At 36.9% G+C, this 15,337-nt stretch overlaps 2 protein-coding genes across 5 annotated transcripts; one reads left to right on the top strand and one right to left on the bottom strand.

Moving 5' to 3' along the window:
* Positions 1–787: 787 nt before the first annotated feature.
* On the top strand, positions 788–6,287 carry LOC121258859 (protein HOTHEAD-like). The gene is made up of 6 exons (XM_041160390.1): positions 788–971; positions 1,254–1,638; positions 4,382–4,692; positions 4,791–5,176; positions 5,307–5,875; positions 6,007–6,287. Exons 1-6 carry the CDS (start codon positions 896–898, stop codon positions 6,059–6,061), a joined length of 1,782 nt encoding a protein of 593 aa, XP_041016324.1. The 5' UTR covers positions 788–895; the 3' UTR covers positions 6,062–6,287.
* Positions 6,288–7,178: 891 nt separating this feature from the next.
* Positions 7,179–14,430, bottom strand: LOC121257943 (receptor-like serine/threonine-protein kinase ALE2). 4 transcript variants are annotated; one of them, XM_041159233.1, is made up of 12 exons: positions 13,887–14,428; positions 12,327–12,413; positions 11,781–11,909; positions 11,551–11,676; positions 11,238–11,447; positions 11,023–11,124; positions 10,749–10,856; positions 10,262–10,633; positions 9,655–9,948; positions 8,936–9,331; positions 8,581–8,824; positions 7,179–8,339 (listed from the first exon to the last, which is right to left on the bottom strand). In XM_041159233.1, exons 1-12 carry the CDS (start codon positions 13,960–13,962, stop codon positions 7,646–7,648), a joined length of 2,838 nt encoding a protein of 945 aa, XP_041015167.1. In that variant the 5' UTR covers positions 13,963–14,428; the 3' UTR covers positions 7,179–7,645. The 4 variants fall into 4 exon arrangements, with proteins under 4 accessions (XP_041015167.1, XP_041015174.1, XP_041015191.1 ...); XM_041159240.1 differs by having other exon boundaries at positions 8,936–9,328; positions 13,887–14,427; XM_041159257.1 differs by lacking the exon at positions 11,551–11,676 and having other exon boundaries at positions 13,887–14,430.
* Positions 14,431–15,337: the final 907 nt, after the last annotated feature.

The following is a 15,337-nucleotide window of genomic DNA, read 5'->3' as shown; positions in this document are numbered from 1 at the left end:
CTCTTTTATCTTCATGTTTCATATTTCATATTTCATGAAACATGAGGATAAAAGAATAACTTCACATATTTTTAAATGGTGTGCAAGAATATGAGGTTTGTATATAAAATTTTTCTAAGCTTAATTTTTAGATATATATATATATATTAATAGAGAAATAATTTGTACAAGTCTTAAATAGATAAGCTCCATACAAACTTTTGTAAAAAAGTAAACCTCACTTTAAAAAAGTGTAAAAAAAACTATTATTTATTAGTAGGACCTATTGTTTTATAAAAGGCTTGTATGAAATTTGTCTATTTGAGACTTGTATCTAACATTACTCATGTTAATATATATACACACATATACATATGAGAAATTCATGATTGATTATAATCAGTGTCCGGCCTTCTCTTCACCCATCAATTTTTAGATGGTGGCCGGTACGAGTAGTACTGATCGATCATCTCGGCATCGTAAAAGGTTGCAGGCCGGAGCTGTTATTTTCTAACTACCCAAACTGGTGCAGCAGTATATATACACACATATATCGGCCTAAATTAATACACACACTTTTCTTAGTGTGTGTAGGTTGGAAAAATGAGCTGTCATGGACGAACTTGATCGGATCACAGAGAACTAGTAATCCAACGGCCATTCGTGCCTAACTCCAACTGTGGCATTCATTTCCCCATTAATAACTATTCCCAGTTGTAGTTTCAGGCAACTTAAATGCAGTTGAATTCTGTTTTTTATTTCTAATTTTTTACGTGTATATATTTTATATATATATATATATGTGTGTGTGTGTGTGTAGACACGTCAAACAAGACCAACCAGAGGCAGCCACATAGAGGTCATAGAGAAGCTCTTTTTCCTGCAAGAGTTCTGAGGCCTTTTGTCTGCGGATTCAATGGCCTTAGTTGGGGCAGTGAAGCTCTTTTTCTGTTTGGTTCTATGGCTCTCCTGCATACTCTCTTGTTCTCAAGGTTCTCTGCTTCCTCCCATTTCTTCCAGCATATCTAGCTACGCGTACATGGTTCTTATGTTCATGCTTTTTCCGTGTCTCTTTGTGTGTGTTTGTGTTGATTCTACGCAGTTTTTGATTCCTAGTCATGTACGTAAACTTTCTACTTCAAGATCATTTATCCTTCTTTCATGGCTTCCTTTCATTCTCTCTGCCTTCATTTGGCTCATATTTCTTGAGTTTTGACTTTGTAATTTGTTTTCTACGAAATGCCATGGAAATGATCAAATTGCAATCAATGCAGGTAAGCAGAATTTCTCGGAATTCCCATACCCGTTTATCAAGCGAGCGAGCTGGTTCTCGTCGTCATCATCATCCTCCTCAACATCATCGAGTGGTGGCAACAATGCTTATGATTACATAGTAGTGGGAGGTGGCACAGCCGGGTGTCCTTTGGCTGCCACCCTTTCTCAAAACTTCAGTGTTCTATTGCTTGAAAGAGGGGGTGCTCCTTTCTCCAATGCAAACGTCTCATTTCTGGGAAACTTCCACATTGCCCTAGCAGACACCTCTCCAACTTCTGCTTCCCAAGCCTTTGCTTCCACAGATGGGGTCATTAATGCTAGGGCTAGAGTTTTGGGCGGTGGCACAGGCATCAATGCTGGCTTTTACACCCGAGCAAGCTCAAGGTATGCTTTACACACACAGCTGGTACTAGCATGTTCTTAAGATTATTTAGGATGTTTGCTGCAGCCTAGCTAGCTTTTGTTTTCTTGCCTGCTTGTTTGGTTATTTAGTTGAAAGACGGTATTTACATGATATATTTCGTGAATTTTCTCATCTATATGATAAGAATACAAAACTGGGACGTTGCAGGCTCTAGATTTCCCCTAAACTTCAGAAACACAGCTGGCAAATGCTAAAGCGTCTCTACCCTAAAAAAGTCATGTTTCTACCAATTCATCATGACCAGGAAACCATCATGTCTTTCTTCTTCTTCTTTTTTGGGGGGGCTTTAAATACATGAAAAGGAAGAGTACTAGTAGTGGTTAAACTTGAAGAAAAAGACAAAAGCAACCCAATTTATTCCAATCCCACTGCATCGAAATTCTTCCACAACTAGAAAATGAAAGTATAATTCATACTTCCACGCAGGTGCAAGAAGATAATGGAAAGAGAAATACTATTTTTCACATGACTGATTATATATATATATATATATGGAAAGTATAATTGGTGCAAGATAAAGTTGCGCATGCAAGACTTTTGAAAAAAAATAAAAAAAAATAAAAATCACTTGAAATAATTAGAACCCACTTTTTTATACCTAACATCATCTACCATTAATTACTCGGGTATTATAATAGTATATTATATATAAATATAAATATATATATCTAGTCACATAGATATATAAATATGAGTCATTTTAAATGTGAGTCGTTAGGCCTGCAGGGAGGAAGGAGATCACGATCAGCACGCACCAATTAATATTAAATTCCGATGTTAACGAAGTATAAATAATGTGATATATATGGCCCAGAAGACGTAACCGACATTGATGCAGTCGTCGTCGTCGTCGTCTGAGCCTCCCCTTAATTTCAGTCATAGACGCATACGTACGTACTATGATTAATAATTAGATCATGTTGTCCCAACTGATCTCAAGACCATTTTAGAGGCTAAACAGTAATATATACAAACTACTCATGAGTTGTTATATAAAACTATGCAACATCCATATTGTCACGTGAAAATCAAATTAGTTTGTGTCATCTATATATATATATATGGCTACATAAAAAAATTAAAAGAAAAATGGAAAGAATTGATATATATATATATATGTATATAGTGGGGTGGGGCATGCACATGACTGATGACACTGTCAATATTGTACCATGTAACAGAACATTTATGTTTCCATCTTACCAAAACTTGATGTATTAAATGCTTCGTCATGACTCATACACCCTTTCGATTCGGTTTAAGTATACAGTGTTGGATCTGAAAGAAGACCGATCGAACATTTAAGGCTGTCATAAATTGATCCCATCGGATGTGGTCCATTGCTCATCACAGCTCACCTCCATTTTTACCATCCCACCTACCCATATTTCATGTCTATCTCATGCCCAATATTAAACTACTAGTTTTATTATTATTTTTTTTTTAAGAGTAGTATTATTTTTTATTATTTCTAATTATATTTGTTGATGTCAAGCAGTTTAATAAGTTTTTATATCAACCATTTTTATATCAATAAGTTTAATAAGTTTTTTTATATCAATTAAAAAAAAAGTTTTTATTTCAACCATTTTTTAAAAAATTGCATCATATCAATTAATGAAATTGAAGATAATATAATTCAAGAGGGAGAATATTATTTTTCTTTGTTTTGAATAGTTTGAATTGTTGACATCTACTGAAACGACAATTCAATTCTAATGCCAGTAATATCTTATTTATACCTTGTGTAAGAGCATTGTCTTTGGTTTTATTAAAGTCATATTTAAAATTTGATAAAAAAAAAAAATATGTTTTTTATAATTTCAGAACCTCTCTATTTATAACCCCACGTTAAATTAGCTATTAGATTTATTAAAATAATAATCTAATATTATTTTTTTAATAATAATTTTTTCAATTTTTTTTTCATATTTTGCAATTACACTTTCTAAAAAAGCCCAACGATTAATAATCAAAGATTGAACGGAAGGCATCTTAGATATCATCGGTAACTTTTTTGCTGGCTTGGAATTAGATGGGAGCGTCGGATTTTTTAGCTAATAATATTATATTATATTATTATAACAAATAGAAATTACTGTAGCTATAACTTATAATATTAACCCTATATGAATTTAATTGGATTATTATTTAAAGAACAAACTATTATATTACTGTACACCGTTTATGCAGGAAAAAAGCTGGTTTTATTTTTATAATAAAATTTTATTTTTGATGATGAACAGTACATCAATTTAAAGATGTACTTAAAATCACTGTAGCTCAAAATTTAAACTTTTGCATTTTGATGAAGCTAATGTAGATGATTTTATTTGTATTTTTTAAAATTTTAAAAATACATTATCTTTTGATAAAGTCAAAACCAATCTTCTAAAGAGATATAGTAGCTTGAGGTTGGTGAAAAACCGTAGCCCAAAAAGAGGTTTGAAGCCCTTCACTTTCTTGGATCCAGGGGCCTGGTAGACCAGTGGTACATGCTGCTTGGTTCTTACATACTTTTCCTACTGTTTATAACTTTAGATAGAAAATTGAAAGCTGTTGAAAGTTATTGACAAAGAAAAAAAAAAAAAAAAGAAGGAAGAACTATTGAAAACTTGTAGATAAGATTTTAAGAAAAATATTAAATGAAGTTCCTAACAAATTTGGTGAAAACTGTACTTAGCAATTGTCTGTGGCATGCAGTTTTATAAACAAGGTGGGTTGGGATGCCAAGCTAGTGAACGAGTCCTACCCTTGGGTTGAGAAGCAAATTGTCCATCGTCCTAAGCTTGCGCCATGGCAGAGAACTGTAAGGGACAGTCTTCTGGATGTTGGGGTGTCTCCCTTTAATGGATTCACATATGATCACGTCTATGGAACCAAGATTGGAGGGACCATTTTCGACAGGTTCGGCCGTCGCCACACTGCTGCTGAACTACTTGCTTCCGGGAACCCTCAGAAGCTCACTGTCTTGGTTCATGCCACTGTCCAAAAGATTGTTTTTGACACATCAGGTATATTATGTTAACATCATTAATATCAATGTACTGATCACGTTATTGTTTAATAGATCAGACAACGCTAATTTCTGAGGCGGTGATGTCTGATACAGGAAAGCAGCCCAAGGCTGTGGGGGTCATTTTCAAGGACGAAAAGGGTGAGCAACATCAAGCACTTCTTGTCAATGGGCCGAGGAGTGAAATCATATTGTCGTCTGGAGCAATTGGGACCCCTCAAATGCTAATGCTGAGTGGTATCGGACCAAAAGCTGAGCTCCAAAAGTTGAAAATTCCTTTAGTGCTTGATAACGAGTTTGTCGGGAAGGGCATGGCGGATAACCCCATGAACTCAATTTTCGTTCCCACAAAAAGTCCAGTTCAGCAGTCACTCATACAAACTGTAGGGATTACAAAGAAGGGTGTGTATATTGAAGCTAGCAGTGGATTTGGACAGTCCAGCGACAGCATTCACTGCCACCACGGTATAGTGTCTGCCGAGGTAAGCTAATTATATATATATATATATATATATATATATGAAAAACAACAAATATGCCGCTGTACTTAAGTATTAGAAACTTGAACCAACACTCTTCCTGAACATCTGCATTTTTACTATGATCGAGCAGATTGGGCAGCTCTCCACCATTCCTCCAAAGCAAAGAACACCCGAGGCCATTCAAGCTTACATTAAAGGCAAGCGAGACTTACCCCATGAAGCGTTCAAGGGAGGCTTCATTCTAGAAAAAATTGCCACCCCCTTTTCAACAGGTGAGCTCAGACTGGTCAACACCGATGTGGATGATAACCCCTCTGTCACCTTCAACTACTTCAAGCATCCATATGATCTTGAACGTTGCGTTGAGGGCATTCGCATGGCCATGACGATTGTCCAGTCTGAACATGTCACAAACTACACACAGTTGGGCAAGGAATCTGTAGAGAAGATACTTAACGTGAGTGTCAGTGCTAATGTTAACTTCATCCCTAGGCATCCGAATGACACATCGTCCCTGGAGCAGTTCTGCAAAGACACTGTTATCACAATTTGGCATTACCATGGCGGGTGCCATGTGGGAAAGGTGGTTAGCCCCGAGCACAACGTTCTTGGTGTTCAGAGGCTCCGTATTGTTGATGGCTCAACGTTCAATGAATCACCAGGCACGAACCCTCAAGGCACAGTCCTGATGATGGGCAGGTAAGATTACAAGGAAGATGGAAAGTATAGTAATGTTTTTTTCAATGTTTTTTTTTTTTCCCCTCTATTTTCTTAACATGCTTTTGTTTTTTTTGTTTTTTTTTTTTTTTTTCCTTTTCTTTGATATTCAGGTACATGGGAGTGAAGATTTTGAGGGATAGATTGGGAAGAACAGCTGGCATATGAGGAAGGAAGGTCGGGTAGGAAGATATAAGAAGGGAAGTGTTGTTCAGTAATAGTACTGGAAATTATGTAATCTAGTATTTTAACTAACTATTAGCAAGCAGCAGTATGTAGAAAATGGCTTGCCATTGCAAATCCTTATTCCACTGTAGTTTTTTGTAATTTTAAAATGTATTGCCGACAACTTTTGATATTTGTCTGTTTGGTTGCCGAGAAAACGGCAGAAAAAGATCTACAATGTGTGATTTTGATTTGGAAAAGAAGGAAAACTTAGAAAAGAAAAGAAAGCCTCATCTCTGCTAAACTAACTAGTCATATTGGGCTTAGTTGAGCCAGAGGTTTTGGATTTTGGCCTTTAAAAGTTACAAAGTTCAAGATTCTTTGTCCAAATCTCTCAGTTACCAAATGTAGTGAAATTAATTGCCGTTGGCAACCAATAAGATTTAATATAAAGAGTTGGATTTGAATGGAATTATGAATGCAGTATCATCACCTGCTTCTTTCTCCAGCCAACATAGCAGACTTCCTTCCTGCCATACATAAGTCTGTATTTTTCGGTAAAATTTTCCAAAGTTCTGTCCACCAAAACGCTGACCTATGCATTGATATTGGAGGATGCATGTGTGAACAAGAGTAGTTAAGTTTCATCTTAATGGTAGTGAAAGGCGTGAGTGCTTGAGATAATATCATTTCCCCCAACCAATGACTTTGAAGTTTTCATATTAGTAGGGTCAGAACATGAAACATCAATACTTGAGAATAGACTAATAGAAGTTTCGGTTCTGGTGGTTAGAACCACCACCACCACCACCACCCACCACCCCCCCCCCTCCCGCTCCCGGCGGTTCTTTCATTGAATGTTTTAAACTCTTTCTTCAACCATCTAGCAACCATTAGCAGTCATTCTACCTTTGGTTGTCTACGAACTTCAGGTGTTTCAAACTTTTTTATGAAACCAAGGTGAATTCTCTTGGAGATGATCAAATACATAACATTTGCACAAGCCTCGATCCCTAGTACTATTGCTTTTAGAAAACAAGATCTGAATATCCCATATTTTATAATAGATAGACACCCAAGAGATTTATCTACAAACTCAAGACATCCGAGGGACTTTACATGCTACAAACTCAGAAGTTATGGTTCACTGGGCTAAAGAAGCCTTACTGAATTATTTGTCAAAAAGGGTTTGATGTTTCAAAGAAGAATGACATGTCATTCCTAACTTCAAATAACCCAGTCATCAACAATAAGCCGCTCCCATGATAACCGACCTAAAAGGAGCAGATGAATGATTTATTCAAGACCAGACCTTCACTGCACCCGAAATATTCAATGGGGTGAAAAAATATAGCCAAGTTTGCTTTGAATGTTGGATTTTTCACTGCTAGACGCAACTTCATTGCTGATTTTGGGCCTCAGAAAAAGCCATTGTCAAGAACTTCATGCCAAAATCTGCTGATCATCACTTCAAGATTCACGCAACAACATTTTTATGCAAGTATAGACCTTTCATTTCTCCATGAAATCAAACTCCAACCTTATTTGGTAGATATTGCGGTAAGTGGAATGGGATTCAGCAGGGACCTAATTAGATCCCGGAGATAACTTCAATGAAAAACCATGCTCACTCATGCTGCCTCTAGACAAAGTTCTTAATCTCTGCCACAACTGCATTTTCCTCCCCTCCCTGAGAGGGCCGGAAGTAGAGTGTCTGACGGAAGATCCAAATTCCTGAGCCTCAAGACGTTCCATGGATGTGCATAACAAATCTGAAGCTGATGCCATCTTGGCATCAGGGCTAGAATCACAGCCAGATGGTGGTTGAGGGGGGTGTGAGACTTCGGTGATCTCACTAGAAACTTTGTTAATATTCTTACGATCTAAACCAGTCAAAAGATCATCTTGGCTGCAACTTCTTGACCCTAGATCACGCGTTTCATCAAAGTCATTGCATACTAGCTTCAAGGCCTGAACAACTTCACCCATGAAAGGGCGGTGAGATACTTCTGGTTGCACACACATAGATGCAATTGCTGCTACTTTAGCCACACTATTGAATGAAATATTTGACTTTATAGCTGGATCAATGATTGCTTCTAAGCCCTCCTCATTTGTCAGAAGGGGACGGGCCCAAGCAACTAGATTTTCTTGACCTGGTGGCTGTGACAAGTCTACCGGCTTTCTCCCTGTTAATAGCTCAAGGAGTACCACACCATAGCTGTAAACGTCACTTTTCACAAGAAGATGTCCAGTCATTGCATACTCCGGAGCCAAGTAACTGCAAACAAGATGTTAGTAAAATAAATAGCTAGGAGGTCAAATAAGGAAAAAGCACACAGACAATAAAACATTCGCATGAAGAAACTACATATATCAGCCAATATAGATACAGATCTAATAGATTAGAATGACCACATAAACATGGATTAGAGTGGAATGGTTCATGATAGGATTTATTTCAATTCTAACAACATGACAGGACATGATAAGGGTGATGCTTAATAGCAATGAGTTCATACCCGAAAGTTCCCATAACATGTGTTGAGATGTGTTTGTTTCCCTCATCCAATGCAGCTCTGGCCAATCCAAAATCTGAAACCTTGGGTGTAAAATCATATTCCAATAAGATGTTGCTGGACTTGAAGTCTCGATGTATAACACGTGGGTTTGAGTCTTCATGCAGATACGCTAAGCCCCGAGCTGCACCAAGGGCAATCTTCATCCGAGCATCCCAGTCAAATGGATCAGTTTCTTTGTCAGCACCTGGAAGTCACACAACACTGATGAAGAAGCTAATGATACAAATCCATAAATATCTCAGACTTCAACCAAACATTGCATTGAAAAATAGACATTTGTTGAATTTCTACTTACCATGCAAATGAGATTCAACACTTCCATTTGGAACTAGTTCATATACTAGGCAGCGAGTATGATCCTCTGTGCATATGCCAATCAATTTAACTAAATTTCGGTGGTGCAGACGACTGAGCATCTCAACTTCTGCCAAGAACTCACGGCCACCATGCTGATCATCTCTCTTGAGAATCTTGACAGCCACCTCCCTTCCATCATCTAAGATGCCACTGTAAACAAGCCCAAATCCGCCTTCTCCAAGTACTCTTGAAGGATCAAAGTTATTAGTGACTCTCTCTATGTCACTCAAAGTAAAGGTCTTAGCAGTTCCTATATATGTCACCGTGCCAGAACTAAAAGACGTTGATGCTGGACCGCGCATGCTTCCAAACAGCATAGACCCAGCAGCTTCTGCTGAGTTTAAATATAATTCGTTATGGTACCTTAGTGCACTCTGCCTAATACTAAACTAAGAAATTTATATCTTAGATACAGAACTATATCAGAATTTGTGAGTTGAATAGCAAAATTCCATGAAAAAAAATCAGGAAACAAGTATGAAGACTATATTTTGCAATGATCTTAATAGTAATTCAAATCAAAATATTTAAGTTGAGTGGAAATATTATTTAGGTGTTGCCTATATTTTGCCAAGGATACAAGAACTTAAAGAAATAATTAGAGGGTTCAAGAAACACATGATTGATGGATCAATAGGAGATTTGGAAATGTAGTACCTGATGGTTTTGTAGGGGAAGATATTAAAGCATGTGGAATTTGTTCAGGACAATGAACACAAAAACCACATTTCAATATCAAAAGCCAAGCGACTCCAATACATATAATGAAGGCAGTGCAAGATGATAGTAGTATTACAATTATCATGCTTCCACCGAGTCCATCCTTTTTTCTCCTTGGCACATCGACCCCTAGAGGTTTTATTATCCTTCCATTGTTGTCATGGCCAGCATATGGTCCATCATCTGTTGCAGAAATGCTTGAAGTCACTGAAGGGGGAGATGGAGGAAGACCTGTACAGGTAAAAGGGATTCAGAAATAAAATCCAAATACTGAAATTCAAAACAACAGGAAAAAGAACTGTTTGAGAGCAACTTCAAGAATGATAAAACAGGCTGCTATCTTTAACACCAGGCTTGTTAACTTCATAATTGTAACAAAAAGAGAAACTGCAGGATACAGATAATAAACGTGACCAAAGTAATTAAAAATCAAATGCCCCTAAAATGTAAAAAATGTGCATTCATCTATTAAAATGATTGTTGAGAAGAAATTTTTTTTCATTGAACCTTCCAAAACATGAAGTTGAGGAAAAAGATATATAACCTGGATAGCGAACGTAGAATACTTCGTAGGCTCCAAAAACTGAAGCCTTTATGGAAACTTGTCTGTGCCAGAATTTATAATAGATTAAAAATGCAGCGGTATCATTGAATTTCAGTCCTTTGGGTACGAGATTGATGAGGACACTGGTTTTCTCAAGCTGCTGACTAGCTGCGTTTGCTCCAATAATGCGAACTTGGCTGCGGTTTAGCGAAACACTGGCTGCAATATCCTCAGCAAGCTGTACAACCAAAGGGAAGAATGTGTATATTGCAACACTAAGGCGGAGTTTAACTTGAATTGGCCATACACAACCACAGGGTGCCCCTGGAGGTGTATATGTTAGTGGCTCTGTGCATGTCACAGAAGTACAATCTGCAGATAGGATCAAACATAATTAGTAAATTTTTTAGAATGGTAATCTGATCATCAGATAATTTAAAGGAAAGATAGGAAGAACTAAACTTGTGAGAGCAAAGTGTTTATGTACCTTCATTTGGAGGTGGAGGTGGTAGAGTCATCAGTGGCAAGGGTGGCGGAGTCTTTGGTTTTTCATGGGAAAAACGCAAAGGAGAAATTGTAGGTGGAAGAATCGGCACTTGCACAACATGATCATTGTCAGGTACATTTATCAGTATAGAATTTTGTGATAAAATGGGAATACCATGTCATCTATACCCTAAGAGTATCAAACAATTTTTCCTATATATGACCCAAAGAAAAGTGCAAGATTAAAGCAAGAACTAAAATGTGCTTCACCATACTTCTGAAGTGGCTTGATGGTATAATTGGTGATGGTGCAGGTGTGAGATAACCCTTGCTTACGGATGAAGGATGGGGAGATTGGAATGGGGAGACTTCAGGGCCTATAAATTTCATATAAGATTTGTTTCAGAAGATAAACAGATAAACTTAACTATCACTAGTCTCCAAGAATAAAGAAATGTAACAAGCTAATATAAGCTCTTTCCAATCAAACCTTGCTGACTGTAAGTGGGCGGATGAATCACATAAGATGGTTCTGGAGCAGAGTTGTTGAACTTTCTTCTTGTGTGATAATGTTTATGAAACGGAATTGAAGGAGAAGATGCAGGACCATGCGCCCCTTTCTTTTCAGGACTTCCAAAAGATGATAAAGAAGGTGGAAGTGCAATACTTGAAGGCCTAATGGGATGATGTTGAAAGCTTCCTACAACAGGGAAATGCATCTTAAAAATTGATACAGGCATAGGAACTCTATTTTTTCCTACCTTACAAGTTACAAAATACCATTTTCAATTACACTCAATTACCTTTAACTGGGGAGTGGTTCCGAGGAGGAAGATTGGGTGATGCCTTGTTGGGAGGTGCAGTAACTAGCTTGCCGTGCCTTTTCTTGCCAAAGCTAAGAGGGTTTGATGCAGGAGTGACAGCATGGTCTGTGACATCATGAAATGCATTTAAAATATTGATACATACATATGAACTCCTTTTCCCCTACCTTGAAAGTTAGAAAATGCAATTTTCAATTACACTCAATTACCTTTAACTGGAGAGTGGTTCGGAGGAGGAAAATTGTGCAATGCTTTGTTGGGAGATGCAGTAATTAGCTTGCCATGCCTTTTCTGGCCAAAGCTGTGAGGATTTAATGCAGGAGGGACAGCATGGTCTGTGACATCATGTTGAAAGAGATCCATGAAATGATCAAATAGTGAATCAACTCTACAAATACAGAAACATAGCTATCTACTTGACATGTTGTTTATTTTCATTCAAATCTAGAATTTTGATTCAAATCTAGAATTTTTTATTCCTTCTTTCTATGGCAATAACGGTTCAGGAAATTTCTAAACATGGTGGAGATAGAGTTCAAACTCTAAAATCACATGTTCCGATAACACAACAAACTACCATGTTCAATAGCCTAAGCGGATAAGAAAATTTGAATTTATATCCTAACGTACGCTTGCACTATTAAAAACAAAATCAAGTATGCTTGCACAGGCAAGCAGTTCGTGCATCTAGAGATGTAGAACTCTATTTACTATTTAGTGGCTAAATTAATAATTCACTTTACAAGGTTCAGCTGGTTGTATGGATGGTGGTTGGCCTGGCCTGAAAGGGTGGAGAGTTTGTGGTTTTCGTAGCGATTTCCTGGGTGGTGATAGAACTGGTACTGCATCATTAGAGCAACGTCATTACTCATTACAAAGAAAAAAAATTGAAAGCACCAATTCTTATAAGCAAATGCTTATAATGATAATATCACAGTGTACTCTGGTAGGTAGCGAGTGGTTTTTGACTTTTTGTGGCAATTCTGTAGCCATGTTAGGACAGCAACTTCATAACAACACACCCTGAAATGTCGAATTCATACTGTGTATCTAAATCCTCTAAGCCAGAGTTTATGAAGGGAATTGACCCAGATGTGGTATAAAATAAAAGCCTAAAACAGAGGAATGTGAACCTGCTGAGGACCATTTTCAACTGGTTAACAATTGACGGCTACTGCAATAGTTCATTTGAATATCAGCACAGTGATGGAGACCTTTCTATGAGTGTGCCCCTGTCAGGAACAAGGTGGCATTCTTCATATGAGCTCAGACGGAGAAAGAGGGAGATAACGTATTGGCCCCAGCATGGTCTAGGAGGACGTGGGAAACTCAAAGGGCTGACAAAATTGGCAACCATTAATATGTACAGATAATGAAGTAGTTTATTTATGCCAGGAATAGGAGAAGTTTCCGTTTTGCTGCACTGTTGGACTTAGCTCGATGTCTCAATGTAAGCTTACCCTAGAAGTTTCTAAGAAGCCCAGAAGTTGCTGCCTGATGGAAATATTGTAGCTTGAAAGAGAGTGCAAAGCTAAGGGGTGTAGGTGAAAAATATAAATATAACATGACAACGGATTGATTGTTTTCGCAGATGAAATGAATTGAGATAAAAATTGAAAGTTAAATAAAATATTATTAGAATATATTTTTTTAATATTATTTTTATTTTGAGATTTGAAAAAGTTAAATTGTTTATATATTTTGTCTGAAAATTTAAAAAAATTGTAATAATTAGATAAGATGAAATGAGAATGATTGTGAAAACAAACAATCTAAATCCCCAACCTCTTTTTTTAAATACAGCTCTGCCTTAGTCTACTGTCAACATAAACTTCTTGAGCAAAGGTGGATTCGTTTTCAGGAACCCAGATTTTTTTTTTAAACCAAGAAGTTGTTTTATGCAACTAATGCATCATGTGGGCAATCTCATACGTATATTTTAACTTCCACCAGACACTCGAGAGTTACAGATCACCAAACCCAACAAGACGAAGTGGTAAACCCAACAATCGAGTTATGGGAATGTAAAAGCCCCGTAGCAAGTATCATGAAATGTAGATTGTTGACTGTAGCAATTTACATCCAATTTGAAATGTATCAGTTTCGCATATAATTTTAGGACGTTTTACAACCGTACTAACATGAGTCAGCTTTCCTCTACTCGTCGATCTCAGAGATGGTAATCAGAAAAAACCGAGAAACCAAGTTTCAGTTCAGATTCGTGAATCCACACAAACTCTATCAAACAAATACATGGATCAAGCGTAATTCGATATGAAAAACCAGCTCAGGACACTAAAATCCAAACCCATTACCTGCAGATCCGTGAATTTCCATAACGCTGAGAGTTAAACATATTTTCGTCAGCAGGAGAATCAGCTGCATCCCCATTTCACTTCCAGAGAAACTGGAGATCAATTCTCGAGATCTGAGACTTCTAACTCCACCATCCAACTGAGAAGAGGGAAATGAAGAGAAAGAAGTGCATACTGAAGCAAAACCCTCGAGCAAAACACGAGCCTAACTTTAAGGAACAACTATAATGATTTTAAAACTACCACAGCAGACCCACATATAGTACCACCAAAGTAATGACAAGATGGTAGGGTGAAAGCAAAAGACTGGGTTAGGTAGGAAGAACGCAAGTGATTCTTTTGTTGGGGGACTAAGCTCTGAAGTTTGAAGAGCTTTGAGCATTCTAATGATACAGTTTTGCTTGACATGGGCGATTAAAGGTAATGAACAGTAACTGATCAAGCAAAAAGCAGCACACAACACTAGAGTAGAGCCAAGTAAGAGACACTTTTGAGTTAAAGCGTTGGTGGGGATACAAATTTCCAAAGGAGGAGAGTGTGTCGGAACTGTTCCAGTACTGAATGACTTTGCATTGTTTAATATGAGAATGCTTTTACTTTGTTTCAGTTAATTGAGAAAATGATTCTTCCAAAATGATTGCTTTACATGAGTTTAAGTCAAACTTCCAATCATAACAGAGGTGACTCTGGACTGGAGGCTACTGAAGCTATGATTCTCCTATTCATGTGTTAGATTATAAGATGATATGGTTGGAAGAATGTTTTGTGTACTCGAATTCCGAGTTTGCAATATCTGTGATCGGTTTCAAAACGCTCTTTTATTAACATCAAATTGCAATTACGAGAATGGTAGGCACATTGGATATTCTGCTTTAATGCCTTCAATGATTATGCCCCCACATGCATAATGTATTCAACCTACATGGTACAAGTACTGCAAGGTTTAGACTGTCTGATCATTTAATGCACCCGTGAGAGATCCGTAATTGAGAACATGTATATACGTAAGTGGTAGGAAGCTGCAGGTATTACCTTTATTTATCATGCGGTCCTGGGCCTCAACGCTTGAGTTCTGATCAAAAGAGATTTTGTTGACCATTCAACTTTCATTCGAGTTCTCTGTATATGGCAATATGCATATAATACAATACAAATCATATTTACAGTAGTAAAAAATGTAAATGTGTCGTGTAAATATTTAAAAATAATAATAAATATAGAATTTACATAAAAAAAATTAATATTTTAATAATAAATATCACCATTTTTTAAAATTATTATATAAAATTTATGCATTCTACAATTGTATATAACATTATTCATAATATAATCAATTAAGTGCTTTATATTCCTAAACACTCAACGATAAAAAACCATTATGGAGAATTGTCTGATTTATTAAAACCAGTATATAGTAATGTCCCCACCAGCGACGACAAGCACCTAAAGAT

Source organism: Juglans microcarpa x Juglans regia, chromosome 1D, assembly GCF_004785595.1.
Source record: "Juglans microcarpa x Juglans regia isolate MS1-56 chromosome 1D, Jm3101_v1.0, whole genome shotgun sequence".
Taxonomy (NCBI): Eukaryota; Viridiplantae; Streptophyta; class Magnoliopsida; order Fagales; family Juglandaceae; genus Juglans; species Juglans microcarpa x Juglans regia.
This window is presented reverse-complemented; position numbering and strand designations above follow the sequence as displayed.

What these genes read in the sequence shown, in the direction of transcription:
- LOC121258859 (XM_041160390.1), top strand. Translation starts at nt 896, where the DNA reads ATGGCCTTAGTTGGGGCAGTGAAGCTCTTTTTCTGTTTGGTTCTATGG. An exon ending in GATTGTTTTTGACACATCAG is followed by an intron (nt 4,693 to 4,790) that starts GTATATTATGTT and finishes TGTCTGATACAG; the next exon opens with GAAAGCAGCCCAAGGCTGTG. An exon ending in ACGGTATAGTGTCTGCCGAG is followed by an intron (nt 5,177 to 5,306) that starts GTAAGCTAATTA and finishes ATGATCGAGCAG; the next exon opens with ATTGGGCAGCTCTCCACCAT.
- LOC121257943 (XM_041159233.1), bottom strand. Translation starts at nt 13,962, where the DNA reads ATGGGGATGCAGCTGATTCTCCTGCTGACGAAAATATGTTTAACTCTC. An exon ending in GCCCACTTACAGTCAGCAAG is followed by an intron (nt 11,125 to 11,237) that starts GTTTGATTGGAA and finishes TGAAATTTATAG; the next exon opens with GCCCTGAAGTCTCCCCATTC. An exon ending in TTCCCCTACAAAACCATCAG is followed by an intron (nt 9,332 to 9,654) that starts GTACTACATTTC and finishes ATTTAAACTCAG; the next exon opens with CAGAAGCTGCTGGGTCTATG.